Source organism: Pteronotus mesoamericanus, unplaced genomic scaffold (assembly GCF_021234165.1).
Source record: "Pteronotus mesoamericanus isolate MK-2021 breed Mesoamerican mustached bat unplaced genomic scaffold, CSHL_Meso_final scaffold_582, whole genome shotgun sequence".
In the NCBI taxonomy this organism is placed as follows: domain Eukaryota; kingdom Metazoa; phylum Chordata; class Mammalia; order Chiroptera; family Mormoopidae; genus Pteronotus; species Pteronotus mesoamericanus.
In genome coordinates this window covers 3740239-3758930 of record NW_026555323.1, presented here as the reverse complement: position 1 = coordinate 3758930, position 18692 = coordinate 3740239, and the positions used below count along the sequence as shown (strand labels likewise).

At 47.5% G+C, this 18692-nt stretch overlaps 2 protein-coding genes across 3 annotated transcripts in view; both read right to left on the bottom strand.

The window, feature by feature from the left end:
- Positions 1-4637: 4637 nt before the first annotated feature.
- TM2D3 (TM2 domain containing 3) lies at positions 4638-15978 on the bottom strand. Of its 2 annotated transcripts, XM_054561965.1 has the most exons (6): positions 15880-15976; positions 15354-15446; positions 13644-13801; positions 9151-9325; positions 7562-7637; positions 4638-5391 (listed from the first exon to the last, which is right to left on the bottom strand). In XM_054561965.1, the coding sequence occupies exons 1-6, from the start codon at positions 15968-15970 to the stop codon at positions 5226-5228; spliced, it is 759 nt and encodes a 252-aa protein (XP_054417940.1). In that variant the 5' UTR covers positions 15971-15976; the 3' UTR covers positions 4638-5225. The 2 variants fall into 2 exon arrangements, with proteins under 2 accessions (XP_054417940.1, XP_054417941.1); XM_054561966.1 differs by lacking the exon at positions 15354-15446 and having other exon boundaries at positions 15880-15978.
- Positions 15979-17407: 1429 nt separating this feature from the next.
- The window catches only part of TARS3 (threonyl-tRNA synthetase 3), a 36843-nt gene continuing 35558 nt past the window's right edge, over positions 17408-18692 (bottom strand). Inside the window, exon 19 of the mRNA XM_054561962.1 lies at positions 17408-18105. Coding sequence (XP_054417937.1) covers positions 17957-18105 — 149 coding nt within the window. The 3' untranslated portion in view covers positions 17408-17956. The remainder of the gene's footprint in view (positions 18106-18692) is intronic.

Sequence of the window (18692 nt, the reverse complement as noted above, 5' to 3'; positions counted from 1 at the left end):
TAATAATAATAATAAAACAGTTGTCATACCAAGAACTAGGGCAATCACAACTTGAAAAAACAGATAAGCCAAGCTGCCAACGGCGCAGTCCCTCAGATGTTGGATCCTCTGACAAGGATTTGAAAGCAGTAATCGTAAAAACGTTTCCCTGAGCAATTATGAACACTCTTCAAACAAATAAAAATCTCAGCAAGTAAATACAAGATATAAAAAAGAAGCAAAGGGAAACGATAGAACTAAAAGCATAATAATTGAAATGTAAAACTCCGTGGACAAGCTCAGTAGTTAATGAGAGATGAGAGAGGAAAGGAGGAAGGAACCGGTGAACTCAAAGTGGGAGCGATAGAAATTTCCAATCTGAACTGAGAAAAATAGGCTAAAGGGAAAAAGAAAAAGAAAAAAGAACAGTGCTTCAGGAACCTGTGGGACAATAACAAAAAAATCTAACATTTGTATCATTTGAGTCTCAGAAGAGGAGGAAGTGTGGGCTGAAAAAAAGGTTCAGAAGAAAAATGACTGAAAATCATTTTTTAAAGCTCAACTAACCCCAAAAAGAGGCAGGAAAAAAGGAAAAAAGAGGAACAGGAACAGATATAACATATAGAAAACAACTGGCAAGATAGTAGATTTAAATCCAACCACATCACTAGTGACATTAAATGTAAATGGTGTAAGACCCCCAATTAAAAGGCAGAGATGGTTATATTAGGTTAGGAACGAAGACCCAATATATGCAGTCTAAAGTAAGTTCAGTCTAACTGTAAAGACAGATAGATTATAAAATGAAAAGGGTAGAACCTTGGCTGGTGTGGCTCAGATGGTTGGAGCATCATCCTGTAAACTGAAAGGTCGCAGGTTCGATCCCCAGTCAGGACACATGCCTAAGTTGCACGTTCAGTCTCAGTCAGTGCATGTACCAGAGGCAACCGATGTCTTTCTTTCACATCGATGTTTCTCTCCCTCTCTCTCTTCCTCCCTTCCCCTCTCCAAAAATCAATGAGATGTCCTCAGGTGAGGATTAAAAAAAAAAAAGGGTAGAAAAAGCTATACCAAGCAAACACTAATAAAGCAAAAGTGGGGTTACACTAACATCAGACTAAATAGACTTCAGACAAGGAATACAACCAGGAGAGGGTCCCAATTTTTCCACCTCCTCACTGATACTTGCTGTTATCGTCTGTCATTTTATTAGTCATTCTAGTGGGTGTGAAGTATCATTTTCTGTGTTCTGTGTAGTGTGGGCAACTTTGTGATACCACGTGAATAAATCCCCCTATTAATTTTTTCTCTCTGAGCAGTCCGAAAGTTGTATTCTGTCTTCTGTTCAGTGTTCAGTAGCCTGATAGCCAGGATGAGGCAGGGAAGAACTCAGATGAGACTATCTTTTCTAGAATAGAATCCAGTCTTTTTCCTGAGATTTGTCTCAATGCCAACTAACGTTTCCTTCCCCTGGTTTGGAAGTGGATCTCAAAACCCATGGGGGTCATCTTGGGCTTTGGATCCTTTCTCTGGCTCAGTATGGGGTCCCTCAACGCCTCCCCCGCCCCCCCCCACACACATCCATCAAATAGTCAGTGCAGTTGTTTGCTGGCCTCTCCTTGGTCTCTTCCCCTGTCTTTTCACTTCCCTTGGAATAACAGGGAAAACACAAGACTATCACCCTTGTCCCAGTTACTTTGTGTTTCTCTCGCAACGGAGTTCCCGGACTTTGCTGATTCACCAGGACCACTCTGCAGGAGTAGCCTTGCACATCAGACCAGTATTTTTCTTCGCTTACCAGGTTTGGGTGTTTTGGACATTTGATTGCTGTTTTCCGTGTTTGCTGCTGGGCTTGTTTTCGGTGGGAAGGAGGCACCGGTTTTTACTACATTAGGTTCATGTCATTAAGTATTTGGAAAGGAAGATGTGATCCAGCCATATTCTACCATTTTACCTAAAACCCTGGCCATGCTTCTAGGTGTTTAGCTTAGGCCTGGGGAGTCCCCATATTTCATTCATTCATTCATTCATTCATTCATTCACTCACTCACTCAACAGAAGAGCCAGGTAGGGCTCTTGAAGCCGGGCTACAGCCGTGAACCAGTCTTGCTCTCACGAAGCCTCAGTTACGTCCAAGCGTCTCAATCAAAGCTTCCTTAGTTTGCATAGAAGTGTTTTTATAGAAGACAATTCCAATACTTCAAATCTGAGAGTTACACCCAATTTGCCTATAGCATCAACTCACATGCCCTCTAAAGTCCCTGTGACTCTTCACCTTATCAAAGGTGCTGCCATCAGCTGGGGCGTGGCCGGAGGGCAACGCTAGGAGGAGCGAAGCCGGCCCTCATTTCAGCTCTCCCGCTGCGTTTGCGGAGCTGCCCAGACGGCCTGCTGTCCACCCACCGCTATGGGTGAATTACAATCATTTGTACGATCCTTAGCTGATGACGTGCCAGAAACAAATGCAATTCTGGCAGAGAGCATTCTAAAAAGTACAGGGAAACCAAGTTGTGTGGCTCAGGGAAGGCATATTTAAATCTAGGAAGCAGAAGATCTTTTTTTAAAAAAAATCTCTTTTTATAAGCACCATTAACCAGAGTTGTTCCTCAGCAATTTGCAGGAATCCGATTAACAGCGTTATGGCCAATATTTACTCGAAGCCAATTTCTTTGCACTCTCCCCGCCTCCCGCAGCCACCTCCGCTGCGCTTCCAAAGTTCCACCCCAGCGCTTCGATCCTCCCAAGACACCAAGGCATTAACTCGCCCGGCAAATAGGAGCTGCTATGCGCAAGACAATGTGCTGGGGGTGCGGGGTGGGGTGGGGGGGGCACTAGAAATAAGTAATACAGCACCTACCCTGGACGATTTACTGGGGCAAGTGGAACAGCGCAAAGCAACGCATCGCTTCTGAAGATGAAGTAATGACGTATGGCAGGCTGCAGGGGTCAACTCTGAATTTCCAGATCCAGCACGAGGTTGGGGACTGACATGCTCCCCGACCTGTGAACGGTCAGTTCTCTGTCTACCAGCTCCCTTGTCAGAGCTAACCGCTCACGGGAACAGAGCGTAACGGTCAGACCCAAGCATGACATGGCGTTGCCCAGCAGAGGCACGTGGAGTTTGCTCTAAAGATCACACGCACGGCCTAGTGCTGAGTGTAGTTTAAATACTGTTTCTTTTAGGGAATGAGTCCCATCATTCATACATTTGAACTGTGTGTGGAAACCTTCCTTTTCCTGCCCGCCCTGTCTCCGCGGCCACCGGCTCCATGAAATCCTCGACTGCAAGGGTCCCTGATTTGCACACACCCTTTACATCCCAAAGGCTCGTGCCCCCTTGTGAAAGGGTTTTAGGAATGGGGAACAAATTCATGCATTTGTCTCCTTTCATGGGTTCAGCATCTCTCGGCTTTCGCTTCCCAGATGCTGGGGCTTCGCTATTTCACTCAGACCCCAAAGCCATAGTAACGGTGGTCAGTTGTCAAAGGCTGCTACCTACTTCCTCCGTGAGCGCAGTGCACAGCCAGCAGTCCCCACGGCTTTGCGGGCTCCTCCTCGCGTGGTGGCTCCGCAGGGCAATGCTGGATACTCTTCTGCACACAGCTAACTATGGAGGAGAGTCCAGAGAAAACTTTAATTAAGTTTTCAAGGGACCTGCTTCTTTGCCAGAACGGACCTCGTTGAAAGCAGTGCCTGCTCCACCCAGCATCACGTACCCGTGCTGGATAAGAAAGTGTGTTTGTCCTAGAGAAAAAAGGTCCATGCAAACGGGGCTACTCCCAGCCTGAAGCGCTCCTTCGCTCCTTGCTCTGCTCCCGTTTTTTGAGGAAACACAGGCTAACGATTGGCTGGGTCCTGAAACGCAGTGGGAAAGCAACGTAGAGGGGACGCACCACCTAGTGGCCAGCGCTGGAATTGCTACTCAGCTACCAGAAAACACACACCCCTGAGCAGATCTCAAAGGGCAAGGTGTCACCCGAGTGATTTGAGTCCCCTTTCAGGTAAACTGTCATTACTAATCAGGTGAAAAAAATGTGGTTTTGTTCCATGAGATTCATGGAGATATTCTCGAAAAATATTTTATAGCTTCTAGCTCTGATAGGCTGGTTAAATCTGCTCGCTATTAACAGACGCCCAGTTGGAAAGGAAAATGCTGAGCATCGTAAGGTTTCACAAGGAACCTTAGCCAAACCCATTTTGGATTAATAACGCTTTTTCTTTCCAAGAAAGCATCTACAGACTCAAAAACATTCCTTGCACTAAAACACACTCAACACTTCACAGCATGTCAACGAACCAGCCAGCGAGGAATCCAGATGACCCTTGGAACGAGCACTGGGACCCGGCGGGTTCACGGCCGTGCAGACTGTAAGTTCACCCACGCAGTTCAAATGTGTGTTGCTCAGGGGTCACCTGTACTTTCGACCCCTGGCTGGGAGCCCCGGGATTTGCAGGGCTGGCTTAACTTACACGCAGGCTTTCGCCTGCTCAGGGATCAGCGCCCTGACCCCCGTGTTGGCAGGGTCGACTGTGCATCTGTTGGAACGGAGGAAAGACCTAAAAAATAAACATGTGACCTCTTAGTAACCGTTGCTATGCTCACTCAAGATTATCTTTTAATACAGAAAACAAGTCAATCGTGTTTTCTTAAAGCAAGTTCCAATTTTATTCATTTACAGTATTCTTACAACCTTTGCTATTGCGAATAAAATTCAAACCACAGCAACTAGACATGGAAGTTCTACAAGTTTACTTTCAACAGTCACATATAAAGAGCAGACGACATACATGACACTGCACAACTCACAGAGCACTGAGTGTAGGCAGGAAACCTTACTTAGCCGAAGACTAAAAACACTTCCCGCCTTCTGCAGTCGTAGCTGAGAAGCTTTCAAGCCAGGTCATGTTCAGGCCAAGACCCGAGTGAGACCCTCTGACTTAAGCAACGTAAAACTAAAGTCACAGGAATGAAATGTATTTTCAGTCACTGCAGAGTTTGCGCCTCTAGTTTAATTAAGTTTAAATTTTTTCACAGAAAAAAAAAATACATTTAAGGCAAATAAAACCAAATTCCAGATTAGCATCATTCAGTGTTTTTTGTTTTTTTATTTTACCTTCATCAAGGCAGGCAAAGTACAGATGCTGTACATTAAAAACATACAAATATATCATTCACGGCACATCAAATCCTACAGGCAAAGGGGCTTTCTCTAAACACTGCTCCTCGCTGAAGCGCATGGCTGCAGCTAAATGTACAGAGAGCCGTCTGCCGGGCCCACGTAGCCGACTCCGATCAACAAGACATCTATCAGCGTCCATATTCCCAGGCCGCCGAAGCTGAAGAGCTTCCCGAGGCCTTCTCTCCACTGGCCCAGGTAGAAGCGGTCCGCTCCGAACCCGCCGAGCGTGATGCTGTAACACCAAACGGGACTGGAATCCACCAGACGTCCCCCGACCCCCCCTAAGCCAGGTGTGATCCCATGACACCGCTAAGTCACACCTGGGAAAGGCTCTGAAATGATCCTAGCTCTCTGTGAGAACACAAGGACCATTTCACAGTGTACAACACCAAATGTGTATTTTCGATCCTTGCTGGGGACCCGCCTGTGCCAAGGGCTGACTTTAAGTCACGTGCGGATTTTTGACTGTGTGGGTGGTTGGCGCCCTGACCCCCGTGCTGTTCAAAGGTCAGCTGTAATCAGGGGCCAAAAGACTGTTGAAATGTTCAAGGTAAACATACAATCTTTACCTGGAATGAAAGCTAAGGTTTCTCTTTTAAAGAAAAGTAACGGATCCCTGCATTTTAACCTTGAAGACGGCCCATCCCTGAGAGCACAGCACGAGCGGTGCCAGGAGCTGGCATCACCAGGCAGCCCCGCCCCGGGCCGCGGTGGCAGACTTGCGGTCACTCACCTCCAAAAGTTTAGTGTCAGGACGAAATGACTTTTAAGGTGCCTTCCAATGCTAAGACCTAACGCTCTTGGGATAACTTCTCGTTGGATTTCTTTTAAAGTTTTTACGATGGAAAATTTCAGAATGTGTACAAGTAGAGAGTCAAGAGAGCAGGACCCATGACTCAGCTGCAACAATAGCGCCACTTGGCCAGCCCTGGCTAGTCTGTCCCCACCCCCTCCTCCCCCCCCCGCCCCGCCCCCAGAACACTCTGGAGCAAACCCTGGACACTATCGCACTCCCAGAAGATTCCGCAAGAAACAACGATGACGAGTTTTCAGCAGAACGCTATTCTCACTTTGCAAAAGTCAGTTGTTAGCTGTACTGTGGTCGTTTAAGATGTGAGCAACACGGGAGGAAACTGGGTGAGGGACAGACAGGAACTCTCTAGCTCTGCAAGTTTTCTGTAAGTCTAAAATTATCCCAAAATAAAAAGTTTATTTAACAAAAAAAGTTGTCAGGGCTCCTTTGAACTGTGGCTGATGAAGCGGTGGACAGGCGTGAAGTCGCGCTGTCGCTGTACGTCCTCGCCCACCCTGGACTCTGCTCTTACTTCCCAGTGACACCCTCCTGCCGGCAGTACCCTCCTCACCCCCCGCAGGCCCCGACACAGCGATGTGCAACAAGGGGCGACCGGCCACATCGGGCGGGGAGGGAAGCGCTGCTGGCACCCATTGAGGAGAGCCCACAAGAGCAGCTGAACGCCCTGGTAGGCACGGGATGCGCCCACCACCAAGGAGTCCCTGGCCCCAGTGTCCACAGCGCCGAGGCTGAGGACCCCTGCCCGCGTCACGCCGCGGCCCCCGGCTCTCCGGCTCTGACTCCAAACCTTCGACCGGAGACGGCACAGCTTTTGAGTTAGTGACTCACTTCGCCGCATCCCGCCAGCCCTTCTCTCTGGGGGGGGGAAGAACGGGCACAATTTCCCCCCCTCAAACTGCTGAAGAGTTTAACAAATACAAGTACCTTTCTATGTGAAAACACGAAGTCTATAATTATTTCCGGATGGTGTAATTCTAGGTGACTTTTAATGTTTTTCCTTGTCATTTTCACTTTTTCCAGCGTTCAGCATTTATGCATGTATCATTTTTTATAAGGTTACTAAAGTTAAAAACACACAGCATAAATCTACCTACTGTTACTTTGCATGTATAATGCGCACTCTTTTGCCCAAATTTTTGAGGGAAGAGTAAGGATGCACATTATACATGGGGATAACAATTATACGCCATGGGTACAATGCGCACAAAACTGCTGGTACGCATTATACGCGGGAGCACATTATATACAGCAAAATATAGTATATTACAATAAATAGTAGACAGTATTTACTGAGTCACGGTATGTTCGAGATGGGAAACTCAGACCAGTACTAATGAGCTATAATGATGACTCAGTTAAGTCATGCGCAGCCTTCTTGGGAGAAAAGTTAACTTGCTGCCATTAAATTCCATGAAGGTATTGGTCTGAGTACCTAAGGAGCTCCCACAGCTGTTTCCTCGGGTCTGTGGGACGCGTGGTAGGATCTAAGTGAAGGAGGAGCTTGTCTGAGTTCAACATCTGGAAGAGTCCACCGATCCCAACAAAATCCCAACGGCACCTTTAGCTTATTAGTAAGTAACAAGCTCACCTCAGAGCCAGGGCAGTAGACCACTTATAGCCTCCGGTCCAATTGCAGTAGAGCATTTTCGGGAACGTTCGGTTACCTTTAAAAAAGGGGAAACAACTCCATTAGAAACACGGGTATAAAAATACTGTTACACAGAGACTTAACTGTAACTGGTGGCCTTGTAATGAAAAGTCTACAAAGTCGACCCTCCTTACAACAATGTTCACTACAGCGAAAGGTGAAAAGACAGACCTTCCTGTCTCTGGGCACAGACTGGGTATTGGAATCAGTTAAGTAGAGGCTGCAGCAGGAAGGCTGGGAAAGGCCCCGCCAGCCACCAGGACCTGGCAGGTGGAGGGCGAAGACGCCGGCACCCCGCTGAGACAGGCCCGTCAGGCTGCGGGACGGGGAGGGAGCCCAGGCCGCGCGCACGGAAACCTTCCACGGAACAAAGGGTCCTGAGGCGACGCATGGAAGAACGTGGGCCGGGACCCGCCTCGCACCGCAGACCAGAGCCCGCTGCAGGCGGTCACTCACCTAAAGGTGTGAAAGGCCGAACTCACACCTTTATAAGATGAGAAATTATTTCCACCAGCCTGGAGTAAGAAAGGATTTCTTACAACAAAAAGGGGATACTAATAACCAACTAGTTCAAATTTCAAGTCCTGTTCATCCAAAGATACCAAAAATCAAAGCAGAAAAAGAAGTTAAAAACCTGGGAGAGGATTTTAGGGATACCAAAACGTTAGTATCCAACATATAAAAGAATGCCTCAGAATCTTTAAGAAAAAGACAAAACTTAGGGATAACAACTATGGGAGAGGATGTGGATGGCCCAGAACAGTTCTGGAGCCGGTGGGACACAAGCCGATGACCTGTCCTGGAAAGCGACACAGGCCAGAGAGCTTGTGCCAGGCCAGCTCCTGCCCGCGTGCAACCAGGAGCCACGGGCAAACATTTTAACGGCCGCACGATCTGTAAGATCAAGAGAGATCACTAATCCAAACACGCGGGAGAATGAATAAACAATGACACAATCTTACAAAGGATTATTATTCAGAAGCTAAAAGGAAAAAGAAAAAAAAGGAAGCGAAGGCGCATCAATGAATCCTAGAGCCAGAATGTTGAGAAGGAAAAAGAAAGTCCCGGGAGACGGTAAACTGGCTAGTATTTTATACAATTCTAAACCATGTACCGCTGAGTAATCTACTGTATCTCATGACACAAATGTGACAGAGCCAAGTAATTTAAAGAGAAGGAAGTGGGATGACAACAAAATTCAAAAGGGCAGGGACCTCTGAGGGATCTAAGCCCTGCATTGGTTGTTACTTAGGTGAAAGTCAATGACAGTAGGTCAGACTTTATACCTGACGGATTTTTTCTTGGTTTATCAAATACGGCATTTGGAAAGATAAGTGCATTGCAAATGTTCTGGATTTTTTTTTTAGTTCCCTGAGTTTATGAAGGAGGTTTGGCATAACTCCAAGGTGCTGATGAATGCTTCCAGTGAAATAATTTAAACTTATTTTCCGACTTCCTGAGTCAGGCCCCAGAAGCGAGCTTATAGGACAGTCTCTGGCTGCCCCGCTGCGCGGCGTCCGGGGACTCACCCAGGCAGTGCACGTGGTCCCGCACCGTGCAGTTGGCGGTGTAGCGCTGCCGGGGACAGGACACCGTCATGCAGGTGGTGGAGTTGGAGCACTCGTATTCGGTTTCGGGCAGCTGCCAGCAGAACCTGCAGGTCATGTTGATGACGAAGTTCTTTTGCGACCTGAAGTCCTGATCCTACGGAGCAAAGCACACAGAATTCATCCATCACAACAGAGTCAGTGGCAGCTCATTAACATGTCAAGGAAGCTACACAGTCACACGGCACGGGTGTGTAAAATACTTTATGATCAGGTGGGAAGTGGCGAGAAAACAGGTACCACGCCATTACGTATACAAAACAAATGTATGCGGTGTGATCCTATACTCGTAACAATATGCACCCAAATATATATACCTAAGAAAAAAATATCTAGAGGAATTCACATCAAAACCATGAAGCTGATTTCGGGGTGGTGAGATTAGACTGTCACTTGTACCTGGCTACATCTATAATAAGGAGCATGTGCACTTTTGTACAGGACAAAAGAAAGCTTCTTTAGTAAAGCCAGAGAGTCACAAAGAGCTGAAAGGACGGATGAGGACATCTGTTCGAGGGCGCTGGGCTCCAAGTCAGGGGAGAACCCAGGACCCCAGCCTCCAGGGGACACTCCTAGAAGCACCACACATGCGGCTGCCAGCCCCAAATCCTCCCGGATGTCACCTGCCCGCCGTCCAGGCGGCTGCTGCTGCCGCCGCCGCTCCCCTGGGCACATCCCCCACACGCAGGCCCAGAAAATCTCTCCACTTAGAACCATGTGTACAGCCTCAGCAAGTGTTCACTGTTGGCCCTCAGCTTTTGAGACCAGGCTTTTTCATTTCAATTTTAAAAGTCATTATTGTTTTCTAGCACATGCCCTCCGTAAGTTGCACATTTGGAAATTACAGAAAAAAAAACAACCTGTCACCTCTCCGGAAGACCCACTTTTAATCTGATTTCATCTTTTAATTCTGTAATGTAAATTTACAGAAGCACAATTCTACTGAAAGCATTTTGCATCCTTTTTACTGCCACTTGGCATTATATTGTAATATATTGTTCAAAATCACTTTGAAATACTTATACCATAACCTCTGGAAGTTCTCATCCTTACCAACTGTTTTTTAATCCATGCAAACAAAGCTGCTTTTTTGGATAGCATCCCAAACTGGGTAAGACGCCACTTGCTCTGGGCCATACTATTGTAAACATCTGCAGATTTCTAGTGATGCAATTGTAACACACATTTCCTATCAATTGTTTTTTAAACTAGTTAATACACAAACCGTGGTACCAATTCCCAAGACAGGGCTGGAGCATGCGGGGGAAGCCGGCCCTGCCCAGCACCGAGAGCTGCCTACCATCTTCAAGGGAGCCCTTTCTATGCCTGGACACATTCCTTTCTTTAAAATTTCACTTTCCCGCTGATGTTTCCCTTTCACTTAATTCTGCCGATATCCTTATGTATCTCTAGAGCTGCCTAGTTCTTTGTAGTAGCTGCAAGGCATTTATTTCACTCCACAGTGAACCGTGCACTAAACAGTTCTCTCCTGGACATTAAGCTTGTTTCAAATCCCTCGCTTAGGTGGGCAGCGCGGCTGAGGATCTCCTCGGGCACACTGATCTGCATCCGCACGCACTGTCTGTAAGGTAAGTTCCCAGACGTGGACTTGCTGGCCTAAAAGCTACGTGCATCTGTGAGTTTCGCAGGGGCCACACGCTGCCCAGGACAGGGTGGCCCGTCTGCCCGCACACGAACAAGATGAGTCACTTCCACCCTCGCACTCAGTGTCACCAAACATCCCCCCACGAGCCTCCCGAATATAACAGGTAAAAACCACATTGTGTACTTCTTTCATTATAAGGAAGATTAAACATTTTTTTCATGTGTTGAAAGTCCATTTGTGCTTCCTTTTTAGGAACCGCCTGCTGGTGCCTTGATACCATTTTTCTACAGGGCTGTCATCTTTTCTCGCTGGCTCTTAGGAAATCTTTTTATATTACAGGTGTTAGTGCATTATTTGTAATGGTTAGAAAAGCTTTCTCCTAGCTTCTCATTTATCTTTTGCCTTTATGCCTCTTTAGATCATGCAGAGATCTCTCATTTTCAGTAGTCCAATACTTTCTTTCTTTTATGGCTTCTAAATTTTATTTTATGCTCAGAAAAATATTCCCCACCTTGAGATTTGAACAAGATATAGCTCATGATTTCTCTAGTACCCTGTGCTTGCATTCTTTTCCACATTTCCTACTTGATCTAACTGTGATTTACTTTGGACAAGACAGGGATGCGGCTTTTTTCTAGAGAGCCACCCAGGCCTCCCATTTACTGAATCCTTCCTCTGACCACAGAGGAGCACAGACGCCTTCAAAAGCTCATCTGTGGTCAAAAGACCTGTTGCCTTCCGCTCGGGGAAGGAGCTGCCCTCGTGGCCAACACAGAGCCCATGGAAGGCTTCGCTCCTGCTGCAGCAGGAGCACTAGCAAGGCACGCGGCGCGCCCTTCCCGCCGAGCACGCTTCCAGCTGACGCTGACTGGCTGGACAGCTGCCACTGTCCCCGGAGCAGCAGCAACTGCACACAGAAGGGGCTCCAGGGTTTTCACATTTCCGTCTATTTATATACGTAACAGGGTCCTCATACAATAATGGCCGTGACGGGTGTCGCCCGGGGGAAGAGTCCCCTGGTCCGAGAGTCCCCGGCAATGGGCACAGAGAGGGGCTGGAGAGTTTACTACTTTCTGTTAATCTGCAGTTCAAAGTGAGAGGGGGGTGGGGACGGGGGCAGGGCGCAGCACAGGGAGACAGGATCTGTCTGTGTGCACGTGAGGGCTGTGGATTATTTCTTCCTGAAGCACCAACCTATTCACCCAGAAGGGACCCTAGAGACTGCTGCGTAACAAATAAGAAGACATGACTTGCCTTGGATCGCCTGGCAACGGCGGTGCCAGGACCTCCGGCCCTGGACAGTGAATTCACATTAATGCCCTGTTGCCCTTAATGAAGAAGGCACGACCCGCCAGACCCTCCTGGGGCAGATTTCAAATGCCACCCCTGAGGACAGGCACCTGCTACTACACAGGCCTCCCCAGGTGTCACAGCCAGGGAGTGAGGACTCCACCAGGGACCGAGACCTAGGAGTTCAGAGACCCCCCCTCCCCCAAGACTTGTCATCTCTCTGCCTTTGTTTGTTATTTGTCTTCTCCTCTGCTATTTTCCACTACATAAAACAGCTGGTATTTGAACACTTAAAGAAGGAAGCAATTGAGAACCATGTCTTGTTCAATAGCCAGTGTGGGGAGACAAATGTTAAAGAAGCTGAGGCAAACAACAAAGGAAGCTATTTCTGGAAACGTTCCCCTTAGGCAGCAAGTTCTCCAGTTTTTGCTAAGTGCCTACGATGCGCCAGACACGCAATACACGTCATTTTTGAAAACCTTCAAACAAGTTTAGCCATTAGGTCAGCAGGGAGAAAATGCTATTTAAGACACAGCAACAAAGATGGCCTGACAATTCCTAGGCAGCCACGAAGTCTATCTGGGAATTAGCTCAATGTTCCAGTGCGCTTCCAAGGGTAACATCCGTATGTGAAAATAGCAAATCCGTAAGTTTACAAAAACTACACTTGGACACTGAGCCCATAAAATAGCACTTCCCCTTTGCAGTGAAGCCTCCGCACCCCCTTCCCTGATGCTAGGCTTCAGGAGAATCACAGAAGTGCCCAGGGCTGGAGGGAACTTCCCAACCCAGCTCTTGGCAGACCAAGTCCCAAAAAACTGCAGGGGGCGGGGGCGGACCTTGCTCACACAGGTGAAGGAAACGCTCGAGTTGCTGGCCAAAGGAAATCAGGAAAAGAGGACACGGTGCAGAAACTGCTTCTTCTTCCGCCACCACTTCCCAAAAAGCGTTCCACGGAGACACTAGGAAAAGCTGTTGTCGGCTGGGCCACTTGTGGAAAAATGTGTGGCTTCCTAAGTCTCCCTGACCTGCGTCATCCAGCAGGTCCGGGGCTCCCTGTGGGAGCCTGCCCGCGCCCGCCCCCAACAGGCCCCCAGGCAGGCGGCTCTAAGGCAGGTCTCCCTCGAGCGCTCCCTCAGAAACACCTACTGCGAAGGCCATTCTACGCGCCTTCCCATCTGTCAAAGCGCCAGAGATGGGACGTAGGTACAATGATTCCAACGGGGTCGATTCTCATGGGCGAGTCGGTACACTCAGGCTTTTTCTGTTTCTGACTTTCTGTAAGAAGTGCTTCACGTTATCCCTATATCAAAAAGCTGCCGCTCTCGCAACTATACCTCACTTGGAAATGGAAGCTCCGGTCTTTGGAGAGAGGTGACTTTGATCCTAAAATATTACTTATGAAACGCAGGCACTTTTGTTTAGAATGCCCCCCCCACCCCCCGCTCAAGCCTAGGCTGGCCCGGTAACTCCAGGGTCACAAGGTGTTTATTTAGAATAAGGAAAGGACGGTACTTACAACACAGGTGACAGAAGGTTTGACAGTGCAGTCAAAAGTGGCAGGCTTCCCATAGACGCAGGAGAAGTTTGTCTGGCATTCTATACAGTCCGCAGGGAGTCGGCTGCACAAGCCGTTGCTTGGACACTTCATCATGTAAGGTGGGATGTCGGTACTTTCTGGAAGGAGGAAGCGAGAAGCTTATTTTCTTAAAACACTGATAAAAAAATTTTTTTCTAAAGTTACAGGGCACAATCATTAGCAATGAGATGTGACGCTGGAATGGAAACAGCAGAGCTGGGGACAGACACCTGCAACTCAAGAGTTCTGCCACCAGCCAGCTGTGGGACTTTATGACCAGCTTAGCAGCTAAAAAAAAGTATTTAATAACTGCTCCAAAGTGACCATAAAACTTAAAGGTGCTTATGTATATACAACGTCTATCTAGTGCTAGGTATAAGTGAGGGCCTCAAAAAATCAACCATGTTACCAGATGAAAAAACTAAGGCTTAGGGATGGTAGGGTTTGTTCAAAGTCACAGATGGAATGGCAAACTAGAACCAGAACCCGCATCTCTCAGGTTCCAATCCCATATTCTTTTCATTCAAACTCACTGATTTGGAAGTGAAGCCAGTGACCCACTAACTGAATTCATCCGTACAAAAGGGCACCAGCTGTAGAAAACGTCTACTGTCATTGCTCGACCTTGCCACTTCAAGAAGCCATGACTTGCTAATGACATTTACAGTTTCATACCACCAAAAGTTCAAAATAGGTTTCTATATTAGCAACTTGTTCAGTGGGTTGCAGTTTGTTTCCCAGCCAACCCGGCCAGGAGTACAATGTATTTCTATCAGCTGAGAGAGGATCAAAATTCCAAGTATTTTTAAGAGGAAGAGAAGCCTCTTGTTTTGTTCTGAGAAACTTTCAAAAAGGGTAGAAAATTCTCACGCTGTCCCTATAAAAATAACCTATGTTTAAATTCAAGTATGCTGCTGTTTTCTCGCTGTCTCTTACATCCAAATTACAATCTGCAAAATACCTCTCAAGGGATGAAACTGTGGAAACAAAGGTTCAGTTTAGCAAAACACACTAATACTCATTTAAAACCGGTCGGTCTGTCTTTAAGTCACCGCAGCCGGTGAGCAATTCTACAAAATACCAGTTTCCTTTTCTTTTGTTCCTATGACTTTGCGGCTGGAAGGTGGGCACTTAGGATCACAGAGCCGAAAAGACTCCAGAGGGCCAGGCTAACCACAGCACCTTAATGGTGAGAAAACCAAAGCCCAAATGGGTGAATAATTCGTTCAAGCTCCCAGTAGCACAACTGGACCTAGACTCCAAGTCTCTGTCTGTCCCAGTGTGATCCTTCCATTTCAAGCGGCCTTGGGGGGTGCCTTTAATACCCATCAGCAACAGCGGTTAGTAAGTAGAAGAAATTTCCTGAAGGGAAAGAAGTACTAGTTGAGGGTTATCTTGATGGAGCGAAACAATAATAGAAATAAAAAGATGGAAATGAAGAGCATGGGACTGTCCAAAGGTATCAAATTAGCAACGGTCTGCAGTAAATATCTATCTGTCCTTAGTTCATGTAATCTAAAATGCAATGAATAAAGTATTCAAAAAAAATGGAAAGTGATTTCATATACTAAAAGAAATCTTATCCAAAAAAGAGAGGGCTAGCCCACTAGATATAAGTACACATTTACTAGAATAGAAAATGTCTAGTACCTGCTGCCCTGGGAACTACCGTGAAAGTACGTGTTGGGCCCGGGTCCCTTATTGACTGAGCCAGCGGCTGCGAATGCTCTAAATTTAAGGATCCTACAATTAGAGAAACACGTTATCCTGGGACATGAAAATCTTGGTGTGTGTTTAACAGGCCGGGTCCACACCACGAAATGACTGCTCGTGAAAACCTTACAGCTCCACTGCCCAGAAAACTGCAGAATGAAACGCCAACAGGGTCGACACACATTTACATCCAGGGCGGCCGGGGAACAAAGCGTGGTGGCGGGATCGGTCTCGCTGCGCGGGTCGCGCCCCGCCCCCCAACCCCCGCAGCTCGCGACCCCTGGGAGCCGTAGCTAAACTTGCAGATCCAATGTCCCCGCGCGGGCGTGCCTGACTTGGGCTGCAGCGCCCCGCCACCGCTCCGCCCGGCACTCCGCGTCCAGCCTCCTGGGCGCTTCCTGCAGACCCTGGCGTCGCCCTGCCACTCAGGCAGACCCGGTGTGGCCCCCGGCCTTGAACTCACCACCGCCCGACAAGATATAAAACTGTGAGAGAAAGAGGAGCACACGGCAGAGGCGGGTCAGTGCACCCAAAGTGCCCGCCGCAGCCGCCATCTTGCCGGCGCGACGCACTTCCGGGTGCCGGGCTAGAGTTCTGCCCAGGCGCCGGGGAGCCAGAAGGGGTGGAGCCAGGCGCATTTCCCGCCCCGCAATCCCCGGGGAACCCAGGGCGCAGGCGCATTGCGGCACTAGCCCGGAAGCTCCCCGGGAACGGGGTTGAGGATGGGCGCGGCGACGCAAACTGGTTGCTGGGTGCCCAAGCACCGCCCACGCCCCTGGACCAGGCGCTCATCCCCCTCCTTCCGGGGCTGGAGACCGGGCAAGGTCACGAAAGACCGAAATGTACCCCTGCAGTGACTGAAAACAGAGACGGGCAAACTGGGGAGTTGGCCACCATTTACATGTGGCTGCACAAGTATGTTTGGAGAAAAACCGCTCCTATGTGCTAAGTCCTGTGCGAAGGTTTTGATGACGTTACATTAAATACCAAAAAGGTCTTGTATACATAGAAAAAACCTGGCCCACACTGTATGGGAAGCGCCAGGTCCAGATGTGCCAGGAGGCCCCGCGATCTGGGGCTGACCCAGTCAGTGCGCAGCAAGCGTCTCTCCGGCAGCCTGCCGTGGGTTCCGCTGGCCAGCTCCTTGAGGACATGCTACTTTCAGAAGTCCCTCTAAGACCGGGAGAGGCCAGACATTAAGTATAGCCAGCAGGTCTTCAGGCTCCCAGGCACTGGGGCAAGAGCTCTGGCTGTAAGGTGAGGGTCCAAGCATGGGGCCCTCCCTGAAGGCCACCATGCGGAGGGTAGATACACCCCACGCCCGAGGCTTCCTGCACACTCAAGGCAGTGTGCACTTGTTTCTAGCAGCATCCCTTGTTCTGGACAGTTGACATGCTCCTCCCACCCACCTATCACAAGTTCATGGTGCAGGGGAGCAGCTTTTGACTCCCCACTCCCTCACTAGCACCTTCGGCGAGTAAAAAAATCTATCAAGATATCAAGTAGTGCTTGGCCTCAATAAATACTAGCTTGAAAATTATACATTTTGCATGTAATAGCGCCGTAAGTTCTGCTATATAATAGTTTTGTTTACCAACTGTTCAGGAAACTAAATGACATGTGTGTGGAAAGAACATCTCCTGAATTTATTTTGCATTCCACAGTACATAGCCAAATAAACACTTAAAAAATACTTCTTGATTGGTAGCTAAATTCTCTATGGGCATAAAAGCCTGTTAATTCTGTTCTGAGCAGTAAGGTATTTCTCTTAATTAAAATCAGAACTCCATTTGAGTATATAAAGCAGTGGACCGCCATCCTCACATCAAAAAGGTAATTTAACTCTAGGGAGGAAGATACTGTGGTGTAAACCCATAGCTGAAACACTATGACACATTTTATACAGAAATTTATTTTTTCTAAAGATGGACAAGGCTCAGTTGTTCATCAGAATCATTAAAACGCCAACTCTTAAATTACAATGCATGACACTGAATATGCGTTGAGTCCTTTGTCAATAATCGAATATTGAGTAGAGCTTCTTCACTTGCGGTTCTTGGTTAGTTAAAACAAATTAAGTAATGATTCCAATTTTGGAGATAAAGTTTCAGGGTGAAGTTTAGTAAAACAACTGAGAACATAATGTTATTAGGAAATAAGATTCTCTGGCACATTCCAGAAAGCTTTGCAGACTTTTATTTGAAATCTATCCTTTGAAAAGCACACATCTTAGCAACATCTCATAATCCTCATTTCCTGGTATTTACCTTTTTCAATGAATAACCTTTTCCCATTTAAGTCTCTCAAGACATGTGGGAAATTAAAAACTTCCCAGGCTTGTCCTCTTATTGTCCTCGGACACTTAGTGATTAAACTTTGTCCCCATCAGCTACTCATTCATTGTCTCCTCTCCCACTGCGCCCAACAGGGGAACCCTCAGTGGGTCCACAGTTTTCAGAAGCAGCACTAACAGTGGTTAAGAAAAAAAGCATTTTGGGGGGTTCAGAACAGGGTCGCACAGGAGAGTACAAGGAAGGACTTCAAAATTCTTCCTCAGCATTTAGTGTACGTGACTTCTTGAGATTCTTCAATTTATCAATGGTAGAAGTTAGTGAAATCTCTCCATGAATTTTGTTGCCCCTTGTTCGAACATTGACAGCGTTATTTGCTTTCTCCTTTTCTCCAACCACTGTAGAAAAGAAAGGAAAGTAACATGTTTAAGTCAACAGTTTATGAAATGTTAAGTGAGCAGTCACATGATAGGGGGTCTTACCGAGTTTTTCTCCAGTATTTATTAATTACTAAACATCCATCTGACTTCATTAGTTTCCTGAGGGAAGAAATGACTTCTATTTCTCTTGCCTACTTGTGAGAACGCCTAGTGTGGTCTTGGGGTGCACATGGGAGCAGGGAGCTCTCACAGACACCCTGACTCTACCCCTTGGTACATCACTGGATGGCCCAACCAGCCAACCAGAGTCTCCTGGAATGTAGCTAAAAAAGTGTGTCCTCTCTAGTGTCCCATATTGTGAGATGACACAGGAACCGGCCACCATGTTCCTTGCCATCTGGAAGGAAGAAACTGGTCATCAAGTAAGAGGAGTAAAGTAAATATCCAAGAGAAACAAAGAACCGGAACAGAACAGGGACCGGAAATGGGGAGAAACAGCCCTGGGTAAGAGTTACGTTCCTCTCTCCTCTTTCTCTTCCAATGATCTGGCTATGCAATTCCACCTTCCATGTGAATGGACACTCCAGTACCTGTCTAGGGAATTC